At 54.0% G+C, this 21,306-nt stretch overlaps 8 protein-coding genes across 8 annotated transcripts; 3 read left to right on the top strand and 5 right to left on the bottom strand.

The window, feature by feature from the left end:
* Positions 1 to 1,495: 1,495 nt before the first annotated feature.
* Positions 1,496 to 3,244, bottom strand: HMPREF1541_05017 (uncharacterized protein; the record flags this gene model as incomplete). Its single annotated transcript, XM_008719358.1, has 1 exon — positions 1,496 to 3,244. One exon carries the CDS (start codon positions 3,242 to 3,244, stop codon positions 1,496 to 1,498), a length of 1,749 nt encoding a protein of 582 aa, XP_008717580.1.
* A 1,522-nt stretch (positions 3,245 to 4,766) lies between these two features.
* On the bottom strand, positions 4,767 to 7,523 carry HMPREF1541_05016 (uncharacterized protein; the record flags this gene model as incomplete). The annotated part of the gene is made up of 2 exons (XM_008719357.1): positions 4,767 to 7,156; positions 7,205 to 7,523. The coding sequence occupies 2 exons, from the start codon at positions 7,521 to 7,523 to the stop codon at positions 4,767 to 4,769; spliced, it is 2,709 nt and encodes a 902-aa protein (XP_008717579.1).
* Positions 7,524 to 8,792: 1,269 nt separating this feature from the next.
* Positions 8,793 to 9,779, bottom strand: HMPREF1541_05015 (uncharacterized protein; the record flags this gene model as incomplete). The annotated part of the gene is made up of 1 exon (XM_008719356.1): positions 8,793 to 9,779. One exon carries the CDS (start codon positions 9,777 to 9,779, stop codon positions 8,793 to 8,795), a length of 987 nt encoding a protein of 328 aa, XP_008717578.1.
* Positions 9,780 to 10,581: 802 nt separating this feature from the next.
* On the top strand, positions 10,582 to 12,033 carry HMPREF1541_05014 (uncharacterized protein; the record flags this gene model as incomplete). The annotated part of the gene is made up of 1 exon (XM_008719355.1): positions 10,582 to 12,033. The coding sequence occupies one exon, from the start codon at positions 10,582 to 10,584 to the stop codon at positions 12,031 to 12,033; it is 1,452 nt and encodes a 483-aa protein (XP_008717577.1).
* A 394-nt stretch (positions 12,034 to 12,427) lies between these two features.
* HMPREF1541_05013 (uncharacterized protein) lies at positions 12,428 to 13,347 on the top strand (the record flags this gene model as incomplete). Its single annotated transcript, XM_008719354.1, has 2 exons — positions 12,428 to 12,890; positions 12,947 to 13,347. 2 exons carry the CDS (start codon positions 12,428 to 12,430, stop codon positions 13,345 to 13,347), a joined length of 864 nt encoding a protein of 287 aa, XP_008717576.1.
* Positions 13,348 to 13,956: 609 nt separating this feature from the next.
* On the bottom strand, positions 13,957 to 15,399 carry HMPREF1541_05012 (uncharacterized protein; the record flags this gene model as incomplete). Its single annotated transcript, XM_008719353.1, has 1 exon — positions 13,957 to 15,399. The coding sequence occupies one exon, from the start codon at positions 15,397 to 15,399 to the stop codon at positions 13,957 to 13,959; it is 1,443 nt and encodes a 480-aa protein (XP_008717575.1).
* A 1,569-nt stretch (positions 15,400 to 16,968) lies between these two features.
* Positions 16,969 to 19,348, top strand: HMPREF1541_05011 (uncharacterized protein; the record flags this gene model as incomplete). The annotated part of the gene is made up of 5 exons (XM_008719352.1): positions 16,969 to 16,981; positions 17,034 to 17,088; positions 17,138 to 17,426; positions 17,474 to 18,120; positions 18,235 to 19,348. 5 exons carry the CDS (start codon positions 16,969 to 16,971, stop codon positions 19,346 to 19,348), a joined length of 2,118 nt encoding a protein of 705 aa, XP_008717574.1.
* An 857-nt stretch (positions 19,349 to 20,205) lies between these two features.
* Positions 20,206 to 21,222, bottom strand: HMPREF1541_05010 (uncharacterized protein; the record flags this gene model as incomplete). Its single annotated transcript, XM_008719351.1, has 1 exon — positions 20,206 to 21,222. One exon carries the CDS (start codon positions 21,220 to 21,222, stop codon positions 20,206 to 20,208), a length of 1,017 nt encoding a protein of 338 aa, XP_008717573.1.
* Positions 21,223 to 21,306: the final 84 nt, after the last annotated feature.

Raw genomic sequence — 21,306 nt, 5'->3', positions numbered from 1 at the left:
AGGATACCAGAGAAGAGGTTGGTGTTGCTGGACTTGGAGATGGAGGGGCTTCGGTAGCGGGTGTGCTGGTGGCTGACAAGGGCGAGGGAGACGGCGGCGCGGCGAGGGTGGAGGATGATGGAAGGAGTCCACCAGTTGGTACTGGGGCACCAGGCTTCCAGGCGGCCTCGTGTGGAACGGGGAGGTGCGAGTGGAGGGTGAATAGGGCAAAGGATTCGTGCTTGAGGTATCGACGGTCCTGGAGGTCTGTAATGTCGAGTGGTGAAGAATAGGGGAAGAAGGCTTGTGGGAAAAACCGGCCGCGACGACCTTTCTCTAGCAAGAACTATAGTAGAAGCGCCGTCAGTGGCCTGGACACAGCTACCGGTAGACAAGGGGAGGGCCAAATACATGCGGTGCTCCATGGAATAGAGTCTGGACGTCATCTCTGGAGAGGGCGTCAGAGTCAACAGGACGGGCGGTTGCCTCGCTCATGGTAAGGTTGCCGTTGTCGGAAGGTGGTCTCGAGGATGACTGGTGGCGTGAATGCGAGCTAGAGGACTTGTTCGGATCTGACTGTCGCTCTCCTGACCTAGACGAGCGTTGTTGCTGTTGCTCGGAGGAAGGGGTACTCTCGCCAGTCGGAGTCTTTGTTGCCAATGCAGCATCACCCGAGGTGCTCTAATACCCATGTCAGCATGTACGTTCCAGCATGCCATGCCCCAGTAGGGAACAAGGCGTCCACCCTGTCTGTACCTTTCCCGACGAGGCAACCACACTATGTGGCGGCGGATCCGCCGGCTTCGCTGATTCGCCGTCGCCATGCTTTTCCTATAGAATCATGTAAGAAGGACAAGGTTTGGCGTACTTTCTACGAGAATGGTCGCTCACAATGCTTTGACTCGAGGATTTGCGGCTCGAGCTTGAGAGGCGGCGGAGAAGACTAGTGTGCTTAGATTCGGGTTCGGCGCCGCCGTCAGAGGATTTATCGCTGGTAGATTTGTGGTGAAAGAGGGGCATGTTACCGTGTCGCGTTGGTAAGGTTGAGCGTTGGAAACCTGTGGAGGCCAGGGAGAGGTGGGAGTCGAAGTATCGGGGCTGCTTATGAGAGGAGGGGCCGGCGGTCGCTGGCGCAGCTCATTCCCTTACAGTGTGCTCGTCGCATGCAGCGCTGTTCATCAATCAAATTTGCCGCAGTCTGCTGACTGAGCGTGTAACAAAGTGAAGCGAGGGGTCGGACCTGGTCCAGCTGGAGTTATGTAAGTCAGCTAGCATGTGCTCGCAAGACCACATGAGGGGAGATGCGTGCCAGGAAAAATGATCTCATCGTGCTGCAACCAAAGAATTAAGTGATATGTATATTTCACGGCCTGAGACTTTTTGGCAACAGCCCAAAACTCTGCACCCCAGTCGCCTTCGTGAGCATCAAGACAAGGCATGGCTGTTTCCGGGCACGTCTGCCGTCGAGCCTGCGACGCGCTGTTTTGGACTTGCCCTTCACTGGTTCCTCCAGTGCTCACGGCGGATAGCCGTGATGGGTTTGCGGACCCCTAGGCGGTGGCATGCCATGCCCGGGCGCCGCAAAGCCCTGGCCCATACCTGGGTCCATTGGACCAGCCCAATAACCTGGCATGGGTAGTCCGTGGCTTACATGTGGAAGTGACTGTACGGCGCCATGTCCTACCCACGACGACGGGCCATGGCTTGGCAGTACAGCAGGCCCGGGGCCTGCGCTACTAGCTATGTCGCCATCGTCCACATCATGCTCGTCTACCATGACCGTGCCCTGCCCTTGCATGCCCACCGAGACATTCAGCGGGGGTGCCGGCAACGACTTCTGAATGTCGGCCTCATATGCAGGAATTGTCTCCCATAGCTCCTCATGTCCATTGAAGAACACCCGCTTCATTGTCCAGCACCGAATATCCGCTTGGCGCCGCATGAACTCAGGAGTCGAGCAATACAATGAGGTGACAGGGTCTTTGGTGTATGTATCTGCGGCGTCGAACGGCCATAAAAACTTCAAGTTGTGCCTGAAGCTCTCGTTAAGTTCGTTGGTGATGTATCGTTGCGGTGTGTCAAGGAGTAACTTGCGAAAACCCGGCCACACAAAGTTGTCCACCACGTTGGCGCGGTTGTCGTGCTGAATCACTTCATTGGTCATATATTGCGGGATGTCCTGCGGTGGGGGGATGGAACTGCCGGCCTTGATGTTTGCGGTATGTAGTAACTTCATGCGTAGGAGCCGCAACGCAGCCATACGCTCGACAACGCCACAGTCGCCAAAGATGACCTGGTCGATCTCCTGCAGGACCTGCCACCCGAGGTCGAGGTGGTGACGCTCTTCCACCGCGGCCCACCCTTCGACCACAGCACGCACGATAATATCTTCGTCGAAAGGGCGGTTAGAGAAAGCGCCAGGACCAGGGGAGTTGTAGACCCGTGACAGGTGATATTCGGCGTAGTAGAACATCTCACCTTCGAATCGCTGCGAGGGATCCTTGGCGGGCCGCGCAGGATGCATACCTGGCGGGCTCGTGTGACTCGATGCCACGGCCGTCGAGGTGGACGGTTGTGTGCTGTCTGCAGACGGGAGCCAGAAGGGGGCACTTGCATCGGTATTGGGCTGCCTTGAAGCACTGAAGCTGCGACCGAGAGTTGGAGGCTGCTCGCTGCCCGATGGTGGAGAAGCCGAGGAAGACAGCTGCCTCTGTTCCTGAGCTTCGCCGCTGCTGGCCAGCTTGAAAGAGTCTCCTAGTGCGCCACCCAACACCCGCTGCACTCCTAGCATGGCTTCTCGTAAGCGCCGTACCTCTTCCTGGCTTTGGCGTAGCTGGTTCATTAGTTCTCGTGTTTGATGGTTCTCTCCATCTGGACCGCCGGCGTCATTCTGCTCCATGGCTTTGACCAGGGATTCGAGATGGGCGATATAATTTTTGGTCTTTATTCGAATGCTACGCTGCGCCTCACGGTCAATGGCGCGTTTCCTCTCGCGTTGCGAAGCAGTCAGCTTAAGCGGTCGTTTTCGCTTAGGAGCTGTCCCGGCCGTGGAGCCAGTACCTTGACCTTCTTGCTTTGTCGAGTTCTGCGCGCTACTTGGTCCACCAGCATCATCACTCTCCCCGATTGCGTCTTCCTCATCATCTCTCGGTTCAGTTTGGGTGCTGTAAGCCCATGGTTGCTGAGAAGCAGACTGGATAGAGCTTCGGCCATGAATCGGGGCTGTGCTGAGATTGTTGCTATTGCGGCTCGGTAAGCGATTCATGTCGCATTCAGGGTGACAGGAACATAGTAAGAGTAGTGATAGCTCCGGCTTTGGAAATAATACTTGGTGGTGCCACCGAGTTTGCGCCGCTATCACCCGTTGCCGTTAGAGAATTTGGTCCGTCGGCGCCTCACTCCAATCGTGAGAGCCCGAGCAGTCACTGTCGACTTGCGACCCCGGTGCAGATCCGTCTTGAGGTATGCTCCACGTGGCAAAGGCTATCCCAGTGGAGCAAGCGCTGCCATACCCAGCTTCCAGAAGACTGGGCTGGATTTTACGGCCCAAAAACCCCGATGTGAACAGAACGGGAAGGTTTCGGACGGCTGCTCTCTACGAGACAGCATGGAGGTGTGCAGATTTTCAAGTATCCCAAAGAGCTGGCAAACTCCAGATGTAGGGGTACGAGTGGCGGACAGGCGTGTGAGGACGTGCTGGGAGCGCTAGGCCAGGGCTTCAACGTCGATACCTTCGGCGCATCAATCAGCGAGGAGGATTCGCGCCGTGATCACCCACTACGCCGGCGAAGGTCAAAGATCACCCGACAGCCCCGGATCCCACCCTTGTCGCCTCAAGCTAACGACGCACCGATTTTTGACCGCTTGAGCACTTGGCACAGATCCGGAACAGCCCAACGCTCGACTGGGAGTCCTGAGTGGGGATGTGGCCATACACAAGTCGTCATCACAAGGCTCCTTCTCAAGTCATGAAGTCTTCAGACAGGCATGTCTGTCCAAGAGCAAGATTTGCTTGCAGCTGTCGGTTTCGGAGAAGCACTGAAGATCCCCACGTTCACGATGCCACGTTCTGCAATGCCTCGGCACCGCGCGGCACCGCGAAATTCCCCTCTTCTCTGTCCCGTTAAACGTTGTTGGCCCGGAGCAGCTCGGGCAGCTCGGAAATATCTATGGGCGTTCTGACTTTGCCAATGCCCGATACATCGACACTTGCGTTTATGGTGACACAGACCGTTCGGGGGTCGAGGCTAGCCGTAGCTAAGCAGCGTAGGCGAAATGAAGCACTTCTACCTCACCATCTGGGTTTTAGATCGCCTGTTCCCACGTTGTACATAGTCCTCGTTAGATGCCGGCCCGGTATTCCGACGTTCCTTTCGTGGGGAATATTGCGTGCCTTGGAAGCGAGTCGCCCGTTCGATACCCGTGCTCAATCGGTTCGTAATCATCTCGCTCTATTAAGCTGACTATGTTCGCTTAAAGTATGTACATTATCTGAAGAATACGTGTGCTCGTGAATCCACGAAAGCTCATCTGTACAGAGCTGGCAGCGACGCAACCTCCCCGATTCCTAGCACGACATCCATTTCGCAGGCGCGCCGGCTCATGCGAGTATCGTGCCATCATGTAAAAGTGTCTTCGTAACTGTTCGCGCACGTGTCGACTGAGCTGCAGGGCTCATGCGAAACATGCGAATGTCATAAGTGGCCAGATTCAGTGAACCGTCTAACAGCGCGGACAGGGTTGCTGGGTGGTTCACCTCGTGGAACCCCTGTGTTCATGCATTGCTCTCAAGCTTCTCTATGGAGAGGAGTCGCGTACTCATCTCCCTCCAAAACAATTGAGCTGTTCCGTTTCGGCTGAAGCGGGTTGGACACGGTGCGACGGTGCCCCGTCCTACCTTCCGTGGCTCTGTGAGCAGTGGCTGCGAACCCTGCTGCGGCATCGACGCCAGCCCTATGTGGCCCTCGAAGACTTGCTGCACGGTGTCGTTGGATTACATCACGAACGACTTCCTGACTCATGCGTTGGTGCAGCTCCGGGGGCGGCTGATGGTCTTGCTCATGCTCAACGAAATCTCTCGTGGACCAGCTGTTTCTAGGCCCTCGGGCACCATACGGCAAATTCGAGTGACTGGATCGCATCGACATTGCTCTCGAAGGCGCTTGGATTCCTCCTTTATCGTCTGTGGATGCTCTGACATTGGCCTCGCCGTCCTGAATATCGGCATCGTTTTCATCAATCTTCGGCTCACGTCGGACTGCTGTTACAGAAAAGTAAGGCTCCTTCGGATATTCGGGGGCTGGTGGTGGCGGTGGCGGTGGCGGGCGTGGTTTGTCAGTTGCTTTGAATGCAACATGCTCAAAATACCGCTCTCGTGGCTTGTTCCATGAACGGGGGCGAATCTCCTGACGATAGCGCATGACAGACATGTAGCTTGAAATGGCCCCAAGCACGACAAAGATCATCAACACGATCGTTAAGAGGCCCTGAATCACAATGATGATGACACCGATCACGGTGGTAAGAATCCGTCCTAGGCCGAATCGAGGGTCAAAGGCCGATGAGAGGGCGACAGTCACAACTTTGCTGAATCCCAAGAAGTAGACCATAAGGAAATTGAGCCGGTTGCTTTCGAAAGGTCGCATCCAGACGATAGCCACAAGTGAGATGATCTCCCAAGCCAAGAGACCAAAGACTTGTGTCTGAGCGTGACCTGCAGCTCCTCCGAACAAGCATGCTCTAACAAGCTCGTACACGAGCCAGAAAGCAAAGAACCACCATTTACTCCGCCTGAACCGTGCTGATAACCAGCCAAACCTGCTCGTAAAGTCCGGATCATCATGCACATGAGGAAGATTAGAGTCTACGTCGGTGAATTGAAACCGCCGGAAGGGTATTGAGATACGAGGACGGCCGGGCTTGGACTCGACCGATGAAGCGCTTTCTGTTGGTCCGTGCTCAAGACTGAGTCTCGCAGATCGGGCCACGAAGCGTTGATGGCGGAGTCTGTAATAGAGCGCATATGCAGCGGTTCCCAGCATACCAACAACGAAGAGGGTAAAGACGACTGCGGCCAACGCGATGACGCCAGCGGAGCCTCCCAGGGTGAATTGGAACAGGGCTAAGAACAGCATCAGAAAGAAAGCGATGTAACAGGTTCTTAGCAGTGCAATTCCCGTGTATTTCAACCAGTTATTCCGAAAGCTGTCGAGATTGCGGGTTCTGATAATCTTAATCTTCACCAGAGCTTCGATCGACCATTTCAGGAGAACCGTAGCTCCCGCAACGATGACGAGCAAGATGAGGAACCACAGCAAGCCAGTAAGGAACGCATTCGAGGCCGGAATATTGTGGGGTGCCAGTGTTCCAGCAAAACCAGAGTAGTTCCCAGGAAGCGGTAGTCCGGGGCGGACGGGTTGACCATACCATGAAGATTGAGATACGGGTTCGGTGTCGTCACGCTTCGAAAACAGGTTAGCAGATGCCCCTGAGAGTACTTCGGTCAGACCCAGTGCACGCTTGTAGATCTGCGTAATCTGGAAACCTCCCCCGAGTCCAGGGTTGTTCTGACCAGCGGGTGCCGAGCCGACCATACTGATGTTACCACTGTTGCTGCCGATGAAACTGTTGATGCTATTCTGCATGGATTCACTGTGGATCATTCCAGCAGACCAAGCGTAGTTGCTCCAGAAGGCAACCAAGACGCTAGGCCAGTTCATCGAAAGTGCGCCTGTAAAATAGATGTGGTGAAACACAGCGAATACTACAGACACGGAGAGCGAGTGAGCAAAGTGTTGCCTTGTGTCGGTGACGCTAGCTCCGAAACTTGCGACAATAGCCGAGGAGAACATCGCTATGAGGGCGAAGAGGCCCAGAACCGTACCAATGGCAGAGGGATGCGAGAAGGATGAACCGTTGGTGATGACCGCTGAGAAACACCCAATCTGTGATTGAGTAGAATTGGCAAACACACGCAAGATCGCCTGCCCTTCAAAGTCTGGAATGGACAGCGCAATCGGGGGTATATTTGCAACGTCCGCAGGGGCTACCGGGATGATGCCGTTGGCCTGAATTGGTACAGAAGCATTCATAGGACAGAGGCTATGAATGTTGGCGAAACATGGGTCAAAAGTCAGGTTGAACCTAGGTTCTCCGTACGCATAAACTCCAATGTAAACTACTTCACGTTAGCAAGGCAGATGTGCAATCGTCCACGCGGACTTACGAATGACGCTCTCGTTTGCCAGTGCTGAACTTCCCTCTAGATGGAAGAGGACGGTCATGTTGTCCTTGTAGTAGGCAGCATCGAAGCGACTGACGTTCAGCAGAGAATCGCCCTGGCAGTCTCCGAACGTCTGGGTGTACAGCGAAGGTCTTCTATCGTCCATAAACCATTGCGTTCCGTCATCGCCGGTGTACGGGATCATGAGATGGCCGTTCACCACGGTGGGCTGGGCCTGGGCATTTACGAAGGTCACCAGTAACGAAAGCGAGACCAACAAGGTCCAGCAATGGAACCATGAGCGAGTGACAAAGTACGCCATGTTGCTCTGAATGGCTCCTGCTGTTCTTGAAGACGTATATGTCGGGGCTGGGACTGCGCAGCTCTGGAACGCAACAGCAAGGCCCTTGACGGCTTCTCAAATAGAGGAGGGTTCAGCCTCGCACGACTAGCGGACGAGCATATTGACTGGCTGATAGTCCAGCATTCTCGAGAGTGTTGGTACTATGGTAGAAGTCTGGCTTGAGACCGCAGTCGGTGGTGGGAGGGTTGGGGTGAGGAGGGTTGGGGTGAGGAGGGTTGGGGTGAGGAGGGTTGTTCGAGGGCTTTGTGTTAGTGATAGCGACTGTGAGCGGCGGTCACCAGGAACGATGGTGAGACTAGGTATCGTTGTACTCCGTACACAGTAAGTAAAGAACGTACGTTGCCAGCCGTTGCGTGGAGGTGCACCGGGATGAAGGCAGGAAGGACCGAGCGGGCGCAGATAACAGGGAAGCAGCGCATGGGACAGTGGAAGCAACGGATCGCGTTGCATGGGGTTTGCTTAGTTCTGGGATGGCGGGAAGACGAAGGAAGCTAGAAACTAGCCAGGCTAGCTGTAGCTGCCGGTTAAAGTGACCCACCTCATGCCTAATTTGTGCTCTCGAGCTGCCTGCAGCCAGTGGTGGGCGGCCACTGCGGAACCAGCAAGAGCCTGCAACGTCGGGGTTTCGGGGCCTGCCTCATGCTGGTCTGCAAAGTCTCTCTCTCGGTTAACCTTAGCTGACATGTTCCCAATGTACGGACGTCCGTCGTCTGTGCATGGTACCTGTGAACAAGGGTTCAGCTGCGGCGTTGATGTCGTCGGTCCCGCCCTGCGCATTTCGTTGCAAGATATCATTCCTTTCGACAAGAAAACAAACAATGGCGACATGTGAATGGTCGACAATCTCTTGCATGGAAGTGACGTGAAGAGTCTCTGCGGTCATTGGTAATTGGCATTGAGCTTGTGTGTGTGGGGCGTGGAGCTTCCTCCCTTACAGCTGCTTTTTAAGACACTCATCTTCTCCACCAATTGCTCCCAGCCCCGTTCGTCGCTGTCTGTACAGACGCGCCCGCAGCGGCTTGGGCAAACAGATGTCTTGCTTACAGTGCAACCAAAAAGAGGCCGTGTCATCTCATTCGAGAAATCTTGTAAGCGGATTGCGGCTACGCTTATCCGCCAAAGACGCCGATCATACACAGCCAGATCTAGCTATATAATTCCAACGTTCAAATACGCGCTATGTTCATCTTCTAATATCTAGCAGACGACTTACCGAGAAGCCCAGCCTCAGAGCGTCAATTCAATGTCATTGATCGCCTTCATCACGTCCCGGATCTTCGCCTTAACGGGTTCCGCAGGCTCTTCATACGGCCGTCGTGGCCGCAGCAGTCTCTCCAGAACAGCCTTATCACCACCTTCGATGCCTGCAGCCACAGCGCTGAACTGACTGACCGCATACTTGGTGGTTGCGATCCCCGCCTTGGTCGGATTCTCCGCATGTGCCGAGATCTTTTGCAGCGCCAACGCCTGATCGTGCTTCCCCATCTTGTACAAATTGAAGATCTTGACCAAAGTTTTGGGGAAGATGTTCGCAAATGCAGCAATGCAGCCCACACTGCCAGCTGCCAAACCGCCAACCAAGAAGTCAGATTGTCCCCCGAAGACGGCAAAGCGTTCCGGCGTGAACGTCGCCGCGAGCCGAGTGATCTTGCCGACGGATGCACAAGTCAGCTTAACACCGACAATGTTTGGATTCGCCTCTGCCAGCGCTGTAATCTGATCCGAGTCCAGATCGAGGCCGTTGCAAACGGCCGGGAAGTTATAGATCAGGATCGGCAACGGCGACGCCTTAGCAACGGCGTTATAGAAGTTATTGACCACTTGCGGGGTGGTCTGCTTGCCGAAGTATGCACACGGTAAGACGAGGACGTAGTTGGCACCTGCCTCATAGGCGTCATTGATGAATTCGAGTACCTGTGCTGTCGAGTGTCCGCCGACGCCGGCAATGATAGGATAACCTTCTGGCACGGACTTGCGAGCAATCTTCAACAGCGTCGCACGCTCTTCACGCGTCAGCATGAAGGTCTCTGCATTCGTGCCCAGGATGACCAGTCCTGTCAGACCGGTCGATGCAAGGTATTTGTAGTATTGAGACTGCTGCTCTGGAAGCAGGCAGTCCTTTTCGGGATCGAAGAAGGTGACTGCAGGAGGATAGATGCCCGGCGACGGGACTGGATATGCATGCGTGCCCGTGCTTGCTGTGACTGAGCCCATGGTGAGGTGACTGAATACTTTCTGCGTTCTACAATTAGCTAACTTGAGTGTAGAGACATTAGGCATTGAGGGCAGCAGGTCTCGTTTACTTACAGACGTGTGGTATATTTGAAGACTTTTCACTGATCGCGAACAAATATTTGCTGTTCGATATACGACTGTCAGGGCCGACTTGAAAGTCGGCTAGCGATCCCGATTGTCTAAGGGCGGACGTGCCGATATTCTAGCTCGGAAGAGGCGTCTCCAAATCCACCGCTTGATGCTGCTGAGGACGAATGAAGCAAAGCCGATTCTACGATGGTTGGGACCGTTGCGACGAGCAGCTCGGTATTCGTAGACCGGCTGAGGAGCGTGATGCGAGTCTATATGTCGGACAACTGCCGCCAGAGGACGTGCGCATTTTCATCTTTGTCGTCGTCCTGCCCCCAACTTCCCCTCTTCACCCCACTCTGCATGCTCCGAGCCGATTCCACCGGAATCCTGACCGGTCGGAAAAGCCAGCGGCACAGACTTTAAGCCCTAATTTTTTCCGATGATGCCGCCTCTGCCCGCCTTACCTGTTTGCCCGCCTGATTGCCTTGCGTGTAAGGCAATGCGGGACTTTCCACAGGTCTCTGGGCAGGAACGGTAAGGTGCCTAGCAATGTCTATTCTTGGCGTGTTAGTGGGGCGCTTCCCGATCACCGCCATTTCTGTGTCTCGTCTTTCTGTTCGCGTCGACCGTGTCTACCCCCGTGGCCTCGATGAGGGATAACAATGCGCCGCGCACTGCTCCGCCTCAGAGTGATGAAGGCTCTTCCATGATGTCGGTGTTGAGATTGCTGCGCCGCAGGACCACTTGGGCGTACATCGTCCTGGCTGTTTCATTTCTCTTCCTGCTCGGGGACCGTCTATTCCAACTACTATCTCTCGCTTCAAGCGCCGTGCCGTCTCCACCTACCTCTGAAGAAGCTCACAACTGGAACCTCTTCTATCACCTCGGTGGCAATGGCCCGTGGATCCCAAAGCATACCCGGGGAGGTACCCCAGATGATGCCTTACCGGATGGCTGCATGGTCGACCAGGTGCACATGATGTCTCGGCACGGGGAGCGATATCCAACAAGAAATGCCGGCAGCCGCCATCTCCAGCTTCTGGACAGGCTCAAGGCGCCCGATGTTTCCTTACAAGGAGCACTCGAGTTTCTCAATCATTGGACTTATTTCACCAGCCAACAAGATCCTGCGTTCGAGAATCTCACTGCTGAAGGGCCCTACGCCGGTACAAAACAAGCACGAGACACGGGCCGCAAGCTTCGTGAACGCTACGACCACCTTGTATCAGCAGAAAAGAGGGTGCGATTCTGGTCTTGCGATTCTGGACGCGATGTAGAAACAGCCCGGTATTTTGCAGACGGCTTCTTCGGCTCGGATTGGGAAAGTAAAGGTGTAGCCGAGCTAGAGATCATTCCAGAGGATGCTGATCGAGGAGGGGATACTCTCACTCCAGGAGATACATGTCTCCGGTATGTGGACGATCTTGTGCATGGCCATGACCAAGGTTATGGCAAGCTCGAGGCCTATCAAAAGCACTTCACTGCACCCATTATCACGAATCTTTCGAAGGCCGCTCCCGGCTTGGAGTTCAGTCACCTGGATGTCTACAGCATGATGGAGATGTGCGGGTTCGAGATTCTTGCACGAGGAAGCAGTCCCTGGTGCGAAATCTTCACACGTGAGGAATGGCTCCAATTCGAGTACGCTCGGGACCTGCTACATTTCTATCGGGCTGGACCTGGGAACGAATTCTCACGGACAATGGGTTGGCTTTATCTCAACGCCACGGCCGATCTATTGATGCAACCGTTGTCGAAAGACGTATATCTGAGCTTTGTGCACGACGGAGATATCGTGCCACTTCTGGCAGCCCTGCGAATTCTTGATGAAGATGGCAAGCAGGAGCTGCCGACAGACCGCCGGTCAGCGGGCAGACGCTGGAAAACGAGTGATGTCGTACCGATGGGAGGACGAGTCTTGTTCGAGCGCATTGCCTGTGGTCATGAGCAAGACAGCCTCCAAAGATTCATGCGACTATCTATCAACGATGGTATCGTCAGCATTCCAGGCCTCACCACGTCGCCGATTGTACCCTACGGCGTCCCGGTCAAAGATTTCTGGAAGTTTGTTGAGTTCAAGTTGACCGAGTACGGTGAATTCCCCGAAGTGTGCGGGCTGCCAGCAGGAGCTGCTTCTAGAATCACTTTCCTCCATCAGTGATAGAAATACAAGAACTTCATCACCCCCCCAAGTTTAATGTTTCCGGGCGTCGAGGCCCGCCTGAACCAGGGCGATCATACCCACCCTGTTGAGATCAACCAATAGGCGGCATCCGATGACCTGCACGGGTAAATCGTAGGCTCTATTTAGCACCCCCGAGGCTGAGCAGTGCAGCCGATCTGCGACCCCGGTCAAAAAGTGTCTCGCATCCTTTCAGGTCTCCTGAAACAGACACGACCTGGTTCGTGCTCAGATTCTTGCTGACCTGTGCAACGTCACTCGTTCCTCCAATACCACCCTCTTTTGTTTCTCCTGAATCTATCCTCAACAGTATAACCTGCCTCAGCATACCTAGCGTTACCCACCCTGTGTTCATTCACTCACCATCCACCCCATGGCCGAATCAATACCCGAGCAGTCAGCAACTGAAAAGACTGTCTTCGAAACTGCACCAGCGTCACTCAAGGATGCTCCCTCAGAGGTCGTAGCAGTCGAAAAGGCAGAGCCGCTCCATACCAATGGCGTTACTCCCGTACCCGAAGCCGCACCGATCCAAGATGCGCTTGTAGCTGCGCCAGTCAAGGACAACGCAACACAAGTGACCACAGAGGAGACGCTCAATGGCACCTCAGCTCCTACACAAGATAAAAGCACCGCTGCCCAGCCTGCACCAGTCCAGACGACGACTGGTGAGCCCAATGGCACCAACGGCGTTTCCGTTAATGGCACCTCCGCGACCACCGAGGACGACACAGAAATTCCCCTCTTCTCTCCTACGCTCATCTCTCCCGAGGTCTCTGCCATTCTTCCAGAGGGATATACTATGCGACCGCTGCGGCGTAGCGATTACAACAGAGGTACACCTGCCCCCGCCTATCCCCCACCATCCCGCCCACTGACATCTCCCCCATAGGTTTCCTCGACACCCTTCGCGTCCTCACAACGGTCGGCAGCCCCTCCTTCAGCACCTTCTCAGACCACTTCGCCCTAATGGCTTCGATACCCTCGACATACCACATCCTCGTCATTCTAGACTCCTCCGACCAAATAGTCGGCACGGGCGCCGTGATCGTCGAGCGCAAGTTCATACACAACATGGGCCTGGTGGGGCACATCGAGGACATCGCCGTGGCGAAGAACCAGCAGGGCAAGAAGCTGGGCCTGCGGATCATCCAGGCGCTGGACTACGTGGCTGAGAAGGTGGGATGCTACAAGTGTATATTGGACTGCAGTGAGGCCAACGAGGGGTTCTATGTCAAGTGTGGCTTTAAGCGGGCGGGCTTGGAGATGGCGCATTACTACGGGCGGGATTAAAGGTATGGTGAACGTTTCGTGCGTGGTGCATTGGGTACGGCTGCAGCGAGCGAAAACGGTACACGTCGATCGGACTGACCAATATTGTATGAATTATAGACGCGGGACGCGGGGCCTCTTCAGCGGCCGTGGGACGACGCTGACGGACTGTGACAGTATTACATTAGACAGCTTTATGAGAAAGGGCCTTCTCAAACCAGCAAATCTCGAAGCCCATGGGCTGCTGGCGACTGTGGTGGCCAGGTCTCTTTCGTTTGCTCACTGCTTTTGAGCAGCGGGTATTTTCCAAATATCACTGCGCGCGCGTCCGTCCATGCTACCTCATAATCTTCAGTGTGCCTTGGCTGTGCCATCACAGGTTGCGCTGGGTCATTTTGGATATCTTGGTCATCACCGGTCCTGGCTTGACTGCGGCAGCCTTCCGGTACTGGCAAGATAGCACACAGACTGACTTGGTCTCGCGCAGCATTGGCAGCATGTGAGAACCCCTTCCACCCAACTCGATTAGGGGAAAACCGTGTCTGCCACACAGACTGTATATGTGGCATCCGTAGCCCGTAGCATCGTTGCAATGCAGTTCGAAAACCTCGTACTGCCAAAGATCGCACCTTATCTCCGCCGCTCTCTCCTGCCCTGGCTCACCTTCGGAAACTCCACCGGAAATTTGAGCTTCGCAAACTTGACCTTCTTGAAGTTCAAGGGCTCTCCATCTCCATCTGTTCTGCCTTTGAGCTTGTCGAGGTTGAACACCTTCATATCGGTGTCACTCAACGGCGCAATGCGACAGCCCACTTCCCGATACAGTTTGGTGACGACTTCGCGATCCAGTGCAAGATCTCTTGCAATATCTGTGGGCTCGGCCACGAGCGTATTGGTGTCCGGTGTACGCCCAGCTGGGGGAATGTGCAGACTGATCGCGAGGATGGTGCTTCGGAGGAGGGTCAGGGCATTCGCGTTTGCGGTCCGCTCGGGGAAGAAATGGTCAAGCACACCTTTCAGAATCGACATATCGAACTCTCTCTGGACGGTGCCCTCGGGCCACTGGTGGGCGGGAGGGAAGCGCTTGCGCGGAGACTGCCGGGCTAGGTACACGTGCATCTGGAGAAGCAATTCGAGGTATCGCAAAAGTTGGATCTGCTGTGTAATGCGTGCATGTGCCTGAGTCTCCGATGGTGCGGTTGTCTTTTGCACGTGTAGGAGGGGCACAATGCGGTTGACGACAAAGTTCGAAAGCCCCTTAATGGCCTTATTATTGCTTGCGCGGTCGCGCCAGTAGGCGATGGGCATCGACTCTAGCGTGACCAAGCCGGAAGGGAATACAAGTGAGGATACGGGGTAGACTTCTCTGATATCTTCGGTGTTTAGGTTTGCCGTGGGCAGAGGTTTGTTGGACCGCACAGGCTCTTGGGTATCGATATCGCCATCATCATCGATCGCAACAGTGGAATGGATTGCGTGTGACAGCGGATCGGCATCGCTACCACCAAGAGCAAAGAGACGGTTCTCTGCTATTGACTGAACGGCCTTCTTGGACTTCTTCGTGCCGAAAGCTTCTGTGAGAGCAGCCCGCGAAGCATAGCCGGGTGTTGGAGCGGCCGCATTTTCTTCATGGTCGTCGTCCGTCTGTTTCTCGAACTGCCTGACTTGTGCGCGGGCTGCTACCTTTCTTGCCTCCATAACCGTGAGATGGCTTGTAGTCGGATCATATACAGCGACATAATGCTTCATGTGAGACTCCGTCGAGCTGGTAGTCCGAGTCTCAACGGCGGTGAAGTCGATCGTATCGTGATCTGATGAATGGAGGAGTACCCGTGGATCGGATCTCGTGGCATAGGTTTCGAACTTGATGTTTGAAGGCAAGCTGCTACCTGGACAGCTTGCTGGTACTGTTAGACATCGACCAGGAACACTATCGAAAGTAGACTTACCTATAGTAGGCCTCGCAATGTTGGGGCCCTTATGGTGCGTGACTTTGACCATCGTCCCAGTCTGAGGCTTCTTGCTCGGCCGCGGGTTGCCTTGAGAGCCAGCCTTTCTTTTCCTGTCGGACATTGCGCACGATCTTTTCCGTGGTCTTAAGGACGGCTTAAAAGACTACTCCAGTTTGATTGAATAGCTTTGGCGCAAGTCGTCGGACGTTCTCCAAAAATGAAAATAATTTGGTATGAGGAAAGCGGGCCCCGCACGTCACTGGGCCTCACTGGCAGAAGCACTGGTCACAAGTCGGTGATAGCCAAGGGCATATCAGCGCACAGAGCTTCAATATTGCAGCAGGAGAGGAATAGGTAGAGACTTCGTGCTTGTCTTGAATATAGTGAGGTCCTCTGGTGGCTAAGCGAAGGCAGCTTAGGATGGATGGATCTCTATGTCTTGAAGCTACTGTTTTTAGCACCAAGTTCACAACCAGTGAAGAAACCATGCATTACCCTTGGTCTCAACGATGTTCACGTGCAGAATAAGAAACACTCTCTACCTCTTAAGCGTGGGGAATTAACACGCAGCGAGGTACTGAGCAGCTGTAACGCAACTTTAGCTACAAGTTAGTGAGGGTGTTGAAATACTCTGAATGATCGAGTCTACAGATCGTGGGAAGCATGCAGGGATCGAGACATATCACGAGTACTCTAAGAGTGGTCAAAGGCCTTTTCTCATTGATTTGTTTGGGGGAGGTATCTTCTGACGTTGCGGTATTGTCGAAACTCCAATGGGTCGCGTGGAGTACATTAGGAACCGCCAGAGACCTCGTAAGTAACCCGTCAACAGCTTCATATGTAGTTGACCACCTTTGCTCCTCCCATGGACGTGACACACAAACATGTGTCCAGTCCAGAGGCCATTCTCGATGATTGTTTGCGAACGTAGCATAACATTTCCAGACGAATGGTGTCGCGTGACTTTCCCAACTTCGAAGTTTCGATGTCGTTTCGCTCACTTGAGTCGTGTCTGGGATTGATCTCGAGGTGTTGACATTGGTCGAGAGCGCCGGTGAGATGAAGAAGTCGAATCGTTTACTTGCTGCGGGCTGAAAGTCGTTAGAACGGGTTGGATGCAAAGGAAAAAGGAGCACATACCGCGAACCTTTCTTCTCTTACGCTTGAGGCGTCGAACGCGCTTCTTTCTCCACTTGGCTCTCATCTTTACGTTGAGGGACGAGTGTCGATGAAAGTGGTGGAAGAGGTCGAAGATGAAGCTGCGGGGCGGAAGTTTTGTACTGTGCGGCCAGCCTTGGCAGACGTATGTTACGCTTGTCCCGAAGTAGGCAAGCGTGAAATCTGGCGAGCCCTAAAGCAGCCATTGATAACTTGGCACAGCTATGCTCCTTCACTTCACCCTCACCTTCCTCTCACCCACGTCTACCTGTAAAGCAGGAAGGCTAGAGTCACATGATGTTGACAAAGGTGAGGTACGAGTGACTCGATGATCTGGCCGACTCGCTCCGATTTTGGTGATTTGTCGCCGTGCTATGTCTCGATGCCCATCATTCACTAATTAATGAACGTGAGCCATGATTCAAGATTACTAACATGCCATCGTCATCGGCCACTGGCCGAACGTCTTCTCGTTCTCGCAGTTTGCCGTCGCAATGTCGCGTTGTCGGCGTTCTAGAGGAGATCGGTGCTGATGGCCGGCTTGTGTCAGGTAACCAAGCAACTACTCCTTACGAGGTCTGATACTATCCTTGATAGTCAAGCAGATTCTACCTGGCAAAGAGCTTCTGATCGGTCGAGATCGCTCAAAATGGTATAGAATACCTCGTTCCTAACATTTCATTAGACTAATTGTTGTGTAGTCAGGTCTTCATCGACGACCCTTACGTATCGGCAAAGCATCTGCGAGTCTACAGCATCGTCTACGATGATAGCGATGCAACCGAGATTGATACGCTCGTTTATGCTGAAGACTTATCTCGACACGGCACGTTTTGGAATGGCTCCTTCATAGGACGCGGCAATGGCGGCTTCCTTCTCAGCCCAGGCGACGTGCTCAAGCTCTCTGCCCATGTCTCTTTTCTCTTCAAGAACAGCGGTGAAGCGAACGATGTCTCACAATTTGATCTAATTCAGGAGAACGAGATGCAAGTAAGTCCGTAGCTCACACTTTTGTCAGATGATTCTCATCCCTACAGAAGTTTCGCGACTCTTATATCGTCACCGATAGACTTCTCGGCTCTGGTGCTTTCGGAAAAGTGTTCATGGCAATAGAGCAGGCCACTCGTACTCAGCTGGCGTGCAAGGTCGTGGACCTGCGGCGTCTACGACCGGCCAGTCGCTTCGGTCGCAAAGAAGAACCACTTCCCGCAAACGAGGTGGATTGTAGCGACCAGCTACGGAAAGTCAAGAAATGGGCCGATCAGCAAAAGAGAGAAAATAAGCTTGAGGAAAAGCTCAAGATCTATTATCGTGAAGCAGATATCCTTGCATCTATACGACATCCCAACATCATCGGCCTGGAGAAGGTCTTCGTCACAGACAACACGATCTACATGTTCGAAGATCTCGTTACGGGCGGCGACTTGTTTTCATATCTCGAGTCGAAGAACAGCAAGCTGTCAGAGGTGGAAGCAGCCGTGATTATCCGTCAAATTGTCGTTGCGCTCTGCTTCTTACACGAGAAGAACATCGTCCACAGAGACCTCAAGCCAGATAACATTCTCATGACGAGTCTTTCAACTGGCTGTCGGGTGCTCTTGACCGACTTTGGAGCGGCCAGACGGTTAGACGGTCCGCGACATCGCATGCTGTCCATGGCTGGAACTGATGAATATGCTGCCCCGTAAGTGACTCGACCACATCCCGTCAACACGGCCGCGGCCCAACATCACCGTCGCCTCTCCTGATGCATAGGTCCGAATCAATGAAGGCCATTTCATCTTGCTAACGAATGTAGTGAGGTGACTGCCAACGGCTCGACCAAATCGGGCTACACAAAGGCTGTTGATCTTTGGTCTTTGGGATGTGTTGCCGCCATACTGCTGACTGGAGCTTCAGCATTCACCGACCCCGAGACCAGGCAACACTCGCCGGCCCTCGCCAAGAAGTGTAGTCTGCACTTCCTTCGACAGTCTACCATATGGCAGAACGTCCGTCCTCGACCGAAGGACTTTGTCGAAAGGCTGCTCGTGCTGACAGATGATGATCGGATGACTGCAACACAAGCTCTTGAGCACGGATGGTTCTCGAATGATCTTCATAAGACAAATTTTGAAGAGCTCTACCAGCGGGCGATCAGGCATTGGCGGCCCCGGCCAACTCGAGCGGACCTTTTCGAGTTCTCTGGGGCTTACGATGCCCGGAAGGTGGCTCGCACAGAGGGTGTTTTAGCCCCAAGGAAACCACGCAACCAGGGCCCAAGGCCTGGGCAGATCGTGGAATCACACTACAAGCCTTTTCCACGGCAGATGCACACGTCGATCTGGCCGAGAAGGCGTCCTTCTGCCTCTTACATCGCGCCGGAAACCAAGGCTGCAATTGAAGCAAACTGGCCCTTCCCAATCAGAACGATCACTGAGAAGAGCGGCGCGGATCCCCTGTCAGAGGCGAAGTTGAAGCGGCGGTCGTCGTTCCCGTCTGCAGACCCGCAGCCCTTACACTGCACTTCGACGGCACAACAACTCCCGCCTCCGGCCAATAGGCTGACTAGCAAACTATCCAGAGTGACAGTGCCTTTGCGCCTTGCCAAACCCAACAGGTTCTCAAGGAGTGCGATTGAGACTTCAAGTCCAAGATCCCATTCACCTTCGCCTACGACCGAAACAGTCGGTTCTCATGCTCGTGTTCCCAAGCTTAGAAGGCGTTCTAGTCCGGCAGAAGACAGACAATTACCAGCACTGCTTGCGACACCTTCAAAGAGACGACGAGACTCCGTTTTCGATCTAGACGATGAGAAAGAAAACAGGATGAGCTTGACAGTCTCTGCGCATAAGCGCTCGCGGCACGATGAGGACTACGACGAAACCCTGCCTCACCACGTGTCAGCTTTCGCTGAAGGCGATCTTGAGTAAGGGTCCCAGGCGTTGGACTGCGATGAAGGCTCAATCGAAATAATGTAGCAGAAGTACGATAGCGATTAGCCAAGTGGGACTTTTCTATCCTGCAGTCGCATAAGCATTTGATCATCGTCGATGATAGTCCTCTGCATTGTCTACCACAAGTAGCTTCAATCATCTTCCCATACCTCCTCCAACTCGCGTCCCGTGAATTTTCAGCGCCTTAGCATCCCAACCAGTTCATCTCTAGCCTCTGGAAATCCCATCAGGCCCTCCGAGCACAACACTCATCCGACTCTGACGTCTAACCCCCCCCCTGGTTGATCAACGCAAGCAGGCCTCGTAGATGGACCTCGATGTCGAACTGCGGGAGTTGAGCTCGAATCTGTAGAGCAGCGAGAATCGGCCTCGGGGCTTTCGGAAATTGTGTAAAGGAGGTGGTGGTGGCAGACCGAACAGAGAGAGGGTTCCGGTGGAGAAAAAGGGCACATGTTTGTACTTGAGACCTTCACACTGTGTTGTCAGGCACCATTGTTGCGTGCTTCAAAGCTCAGTTTTATTTGATACAAGCCAGTAAATAGTCTCACAGCAAGTGGCTCCAACTTAGTTGGGAATAGCTCAGAACCGGTCAAACTGGTGTTAAGAGGGAGAAGGGTGGCAGTAGAGAGAAGATAAAGACTATTGGCCAGCCAGAGAATGGGGCAGCTATCGGTACCTGGAAGGCTGGTGCTACTATGAGACCTTGCCTCTCATCTCGCTGTTAGTGTATTTAATCTTCTGCAGCATGTGACCTTCCTGTACCGCTTTCTGAAACTTGTGGGCTGGTCAGCCTCCGCCTAGGTGTGTGTTATAGGCGTAGTCTCGATGGTGGACTAGAGGCGAACGCCTGCGCCGCCCTGGTCGCTTGACGGATCGACTCCAGCCTCTTCTTGGATGGCCTCAAGCAGTCTCGGCGGCACGAGCCTGGTATTTTCTTCTTGGACCACATTCAACAGCTTCGTGAAGAAGTCTTGGCGTAGCACATCCATGAGAAAGTCGTTTGAGTCGATCATGTTCGACGCGGCATACCTCAACAAGCCTCCATACGGTTGACTTGGCGTCTCGCTTTTCACGAAGTCGGCCTCAACCTCGGGAAGAGTGGATGTGGTGATGGCGGTCCAGTCAAGCACGAACGTCCGAGCTACAAAGTCAAATAATCTTGCCTGGGAGATGGTGACCTGCTGTTGACCTTTCTTGGATTTGAGGTCGTGGTTCGACTTGCTCAAGGAAGTCCAGAGAAAGAAGAGCTTGTAGACCTGGACGTCGTGGAAGAGACGTCTCCACATCAGGCCTTGCCCTTGGGCTTCACCGATACGGTTCTCAGCAGCAAGTACGGTCGTAGTGTCCGGGTTATCAACTGCCAGCAATGAGACGAGACACTCTAAAGCTCGCTCCGAGACTTCTGTGCTTTCCACCGACAGCCAGACTGTGACGAGACGCTGTACAAGGTTGGAGCTTGCTGCAACGAAAGAAGCGCCACTGGGGGTGTCGGAAGCTTTGGCGAGGTAGGCCAGACATAGAAGTTGAATTGATACAGAGGCCGACTTGAGCCCCTCCTCGAGCTTTTCGGAGGATATGACCGACTTCAGCTCGTCGAACGGAATCAGGAGAACCACTCTCTCGAGTAGGCGCGTTAGGGGTCGGGGATCTTCCAGCATTGCTTGAAGCAGACCTTCGCCTATTTGGAGCAGTCGCCAAAGCAGGTCGCGTGGTGTACTGACATCGAGAGCTCGTTCCGCGCGTCGGAAGAGCTCTTCGTTGAGTGGAGTGGTCGATTGTTGCTGGAGTTCACCCAAGTGCTGGAAAACCTCGGTGAACAATGCATCCTTGTCCTCCGACGGGACATCCATTTTGAAGGGTCAGTCTGTCCCGAGGTCTAGGGAATTATGGTTTGGGCACTGGTGGTTCATTGACGGCTTGGCTTTGGCGTCAAA

This window comes from Cyphellophora europaea, assembly GCF_000365145.1.
Source record: "Cyphellophora europaea CBS 101466 unplaced genomic scaffold supercont1.4, whole genome shotgun sequence".
Classification (NCBI taxonomy): Eukaryota; Fungi; Ascomycota; class Eurotiomycetes; order Chaetothyriales; family Cyphellophoraceae; genus Cyphellophora; species Cyphellophora europaea.
Note: the sequence above shows the minus strand (reverse complement) of the source record. Positions and strands in the feature narration are given on the sequence as shown.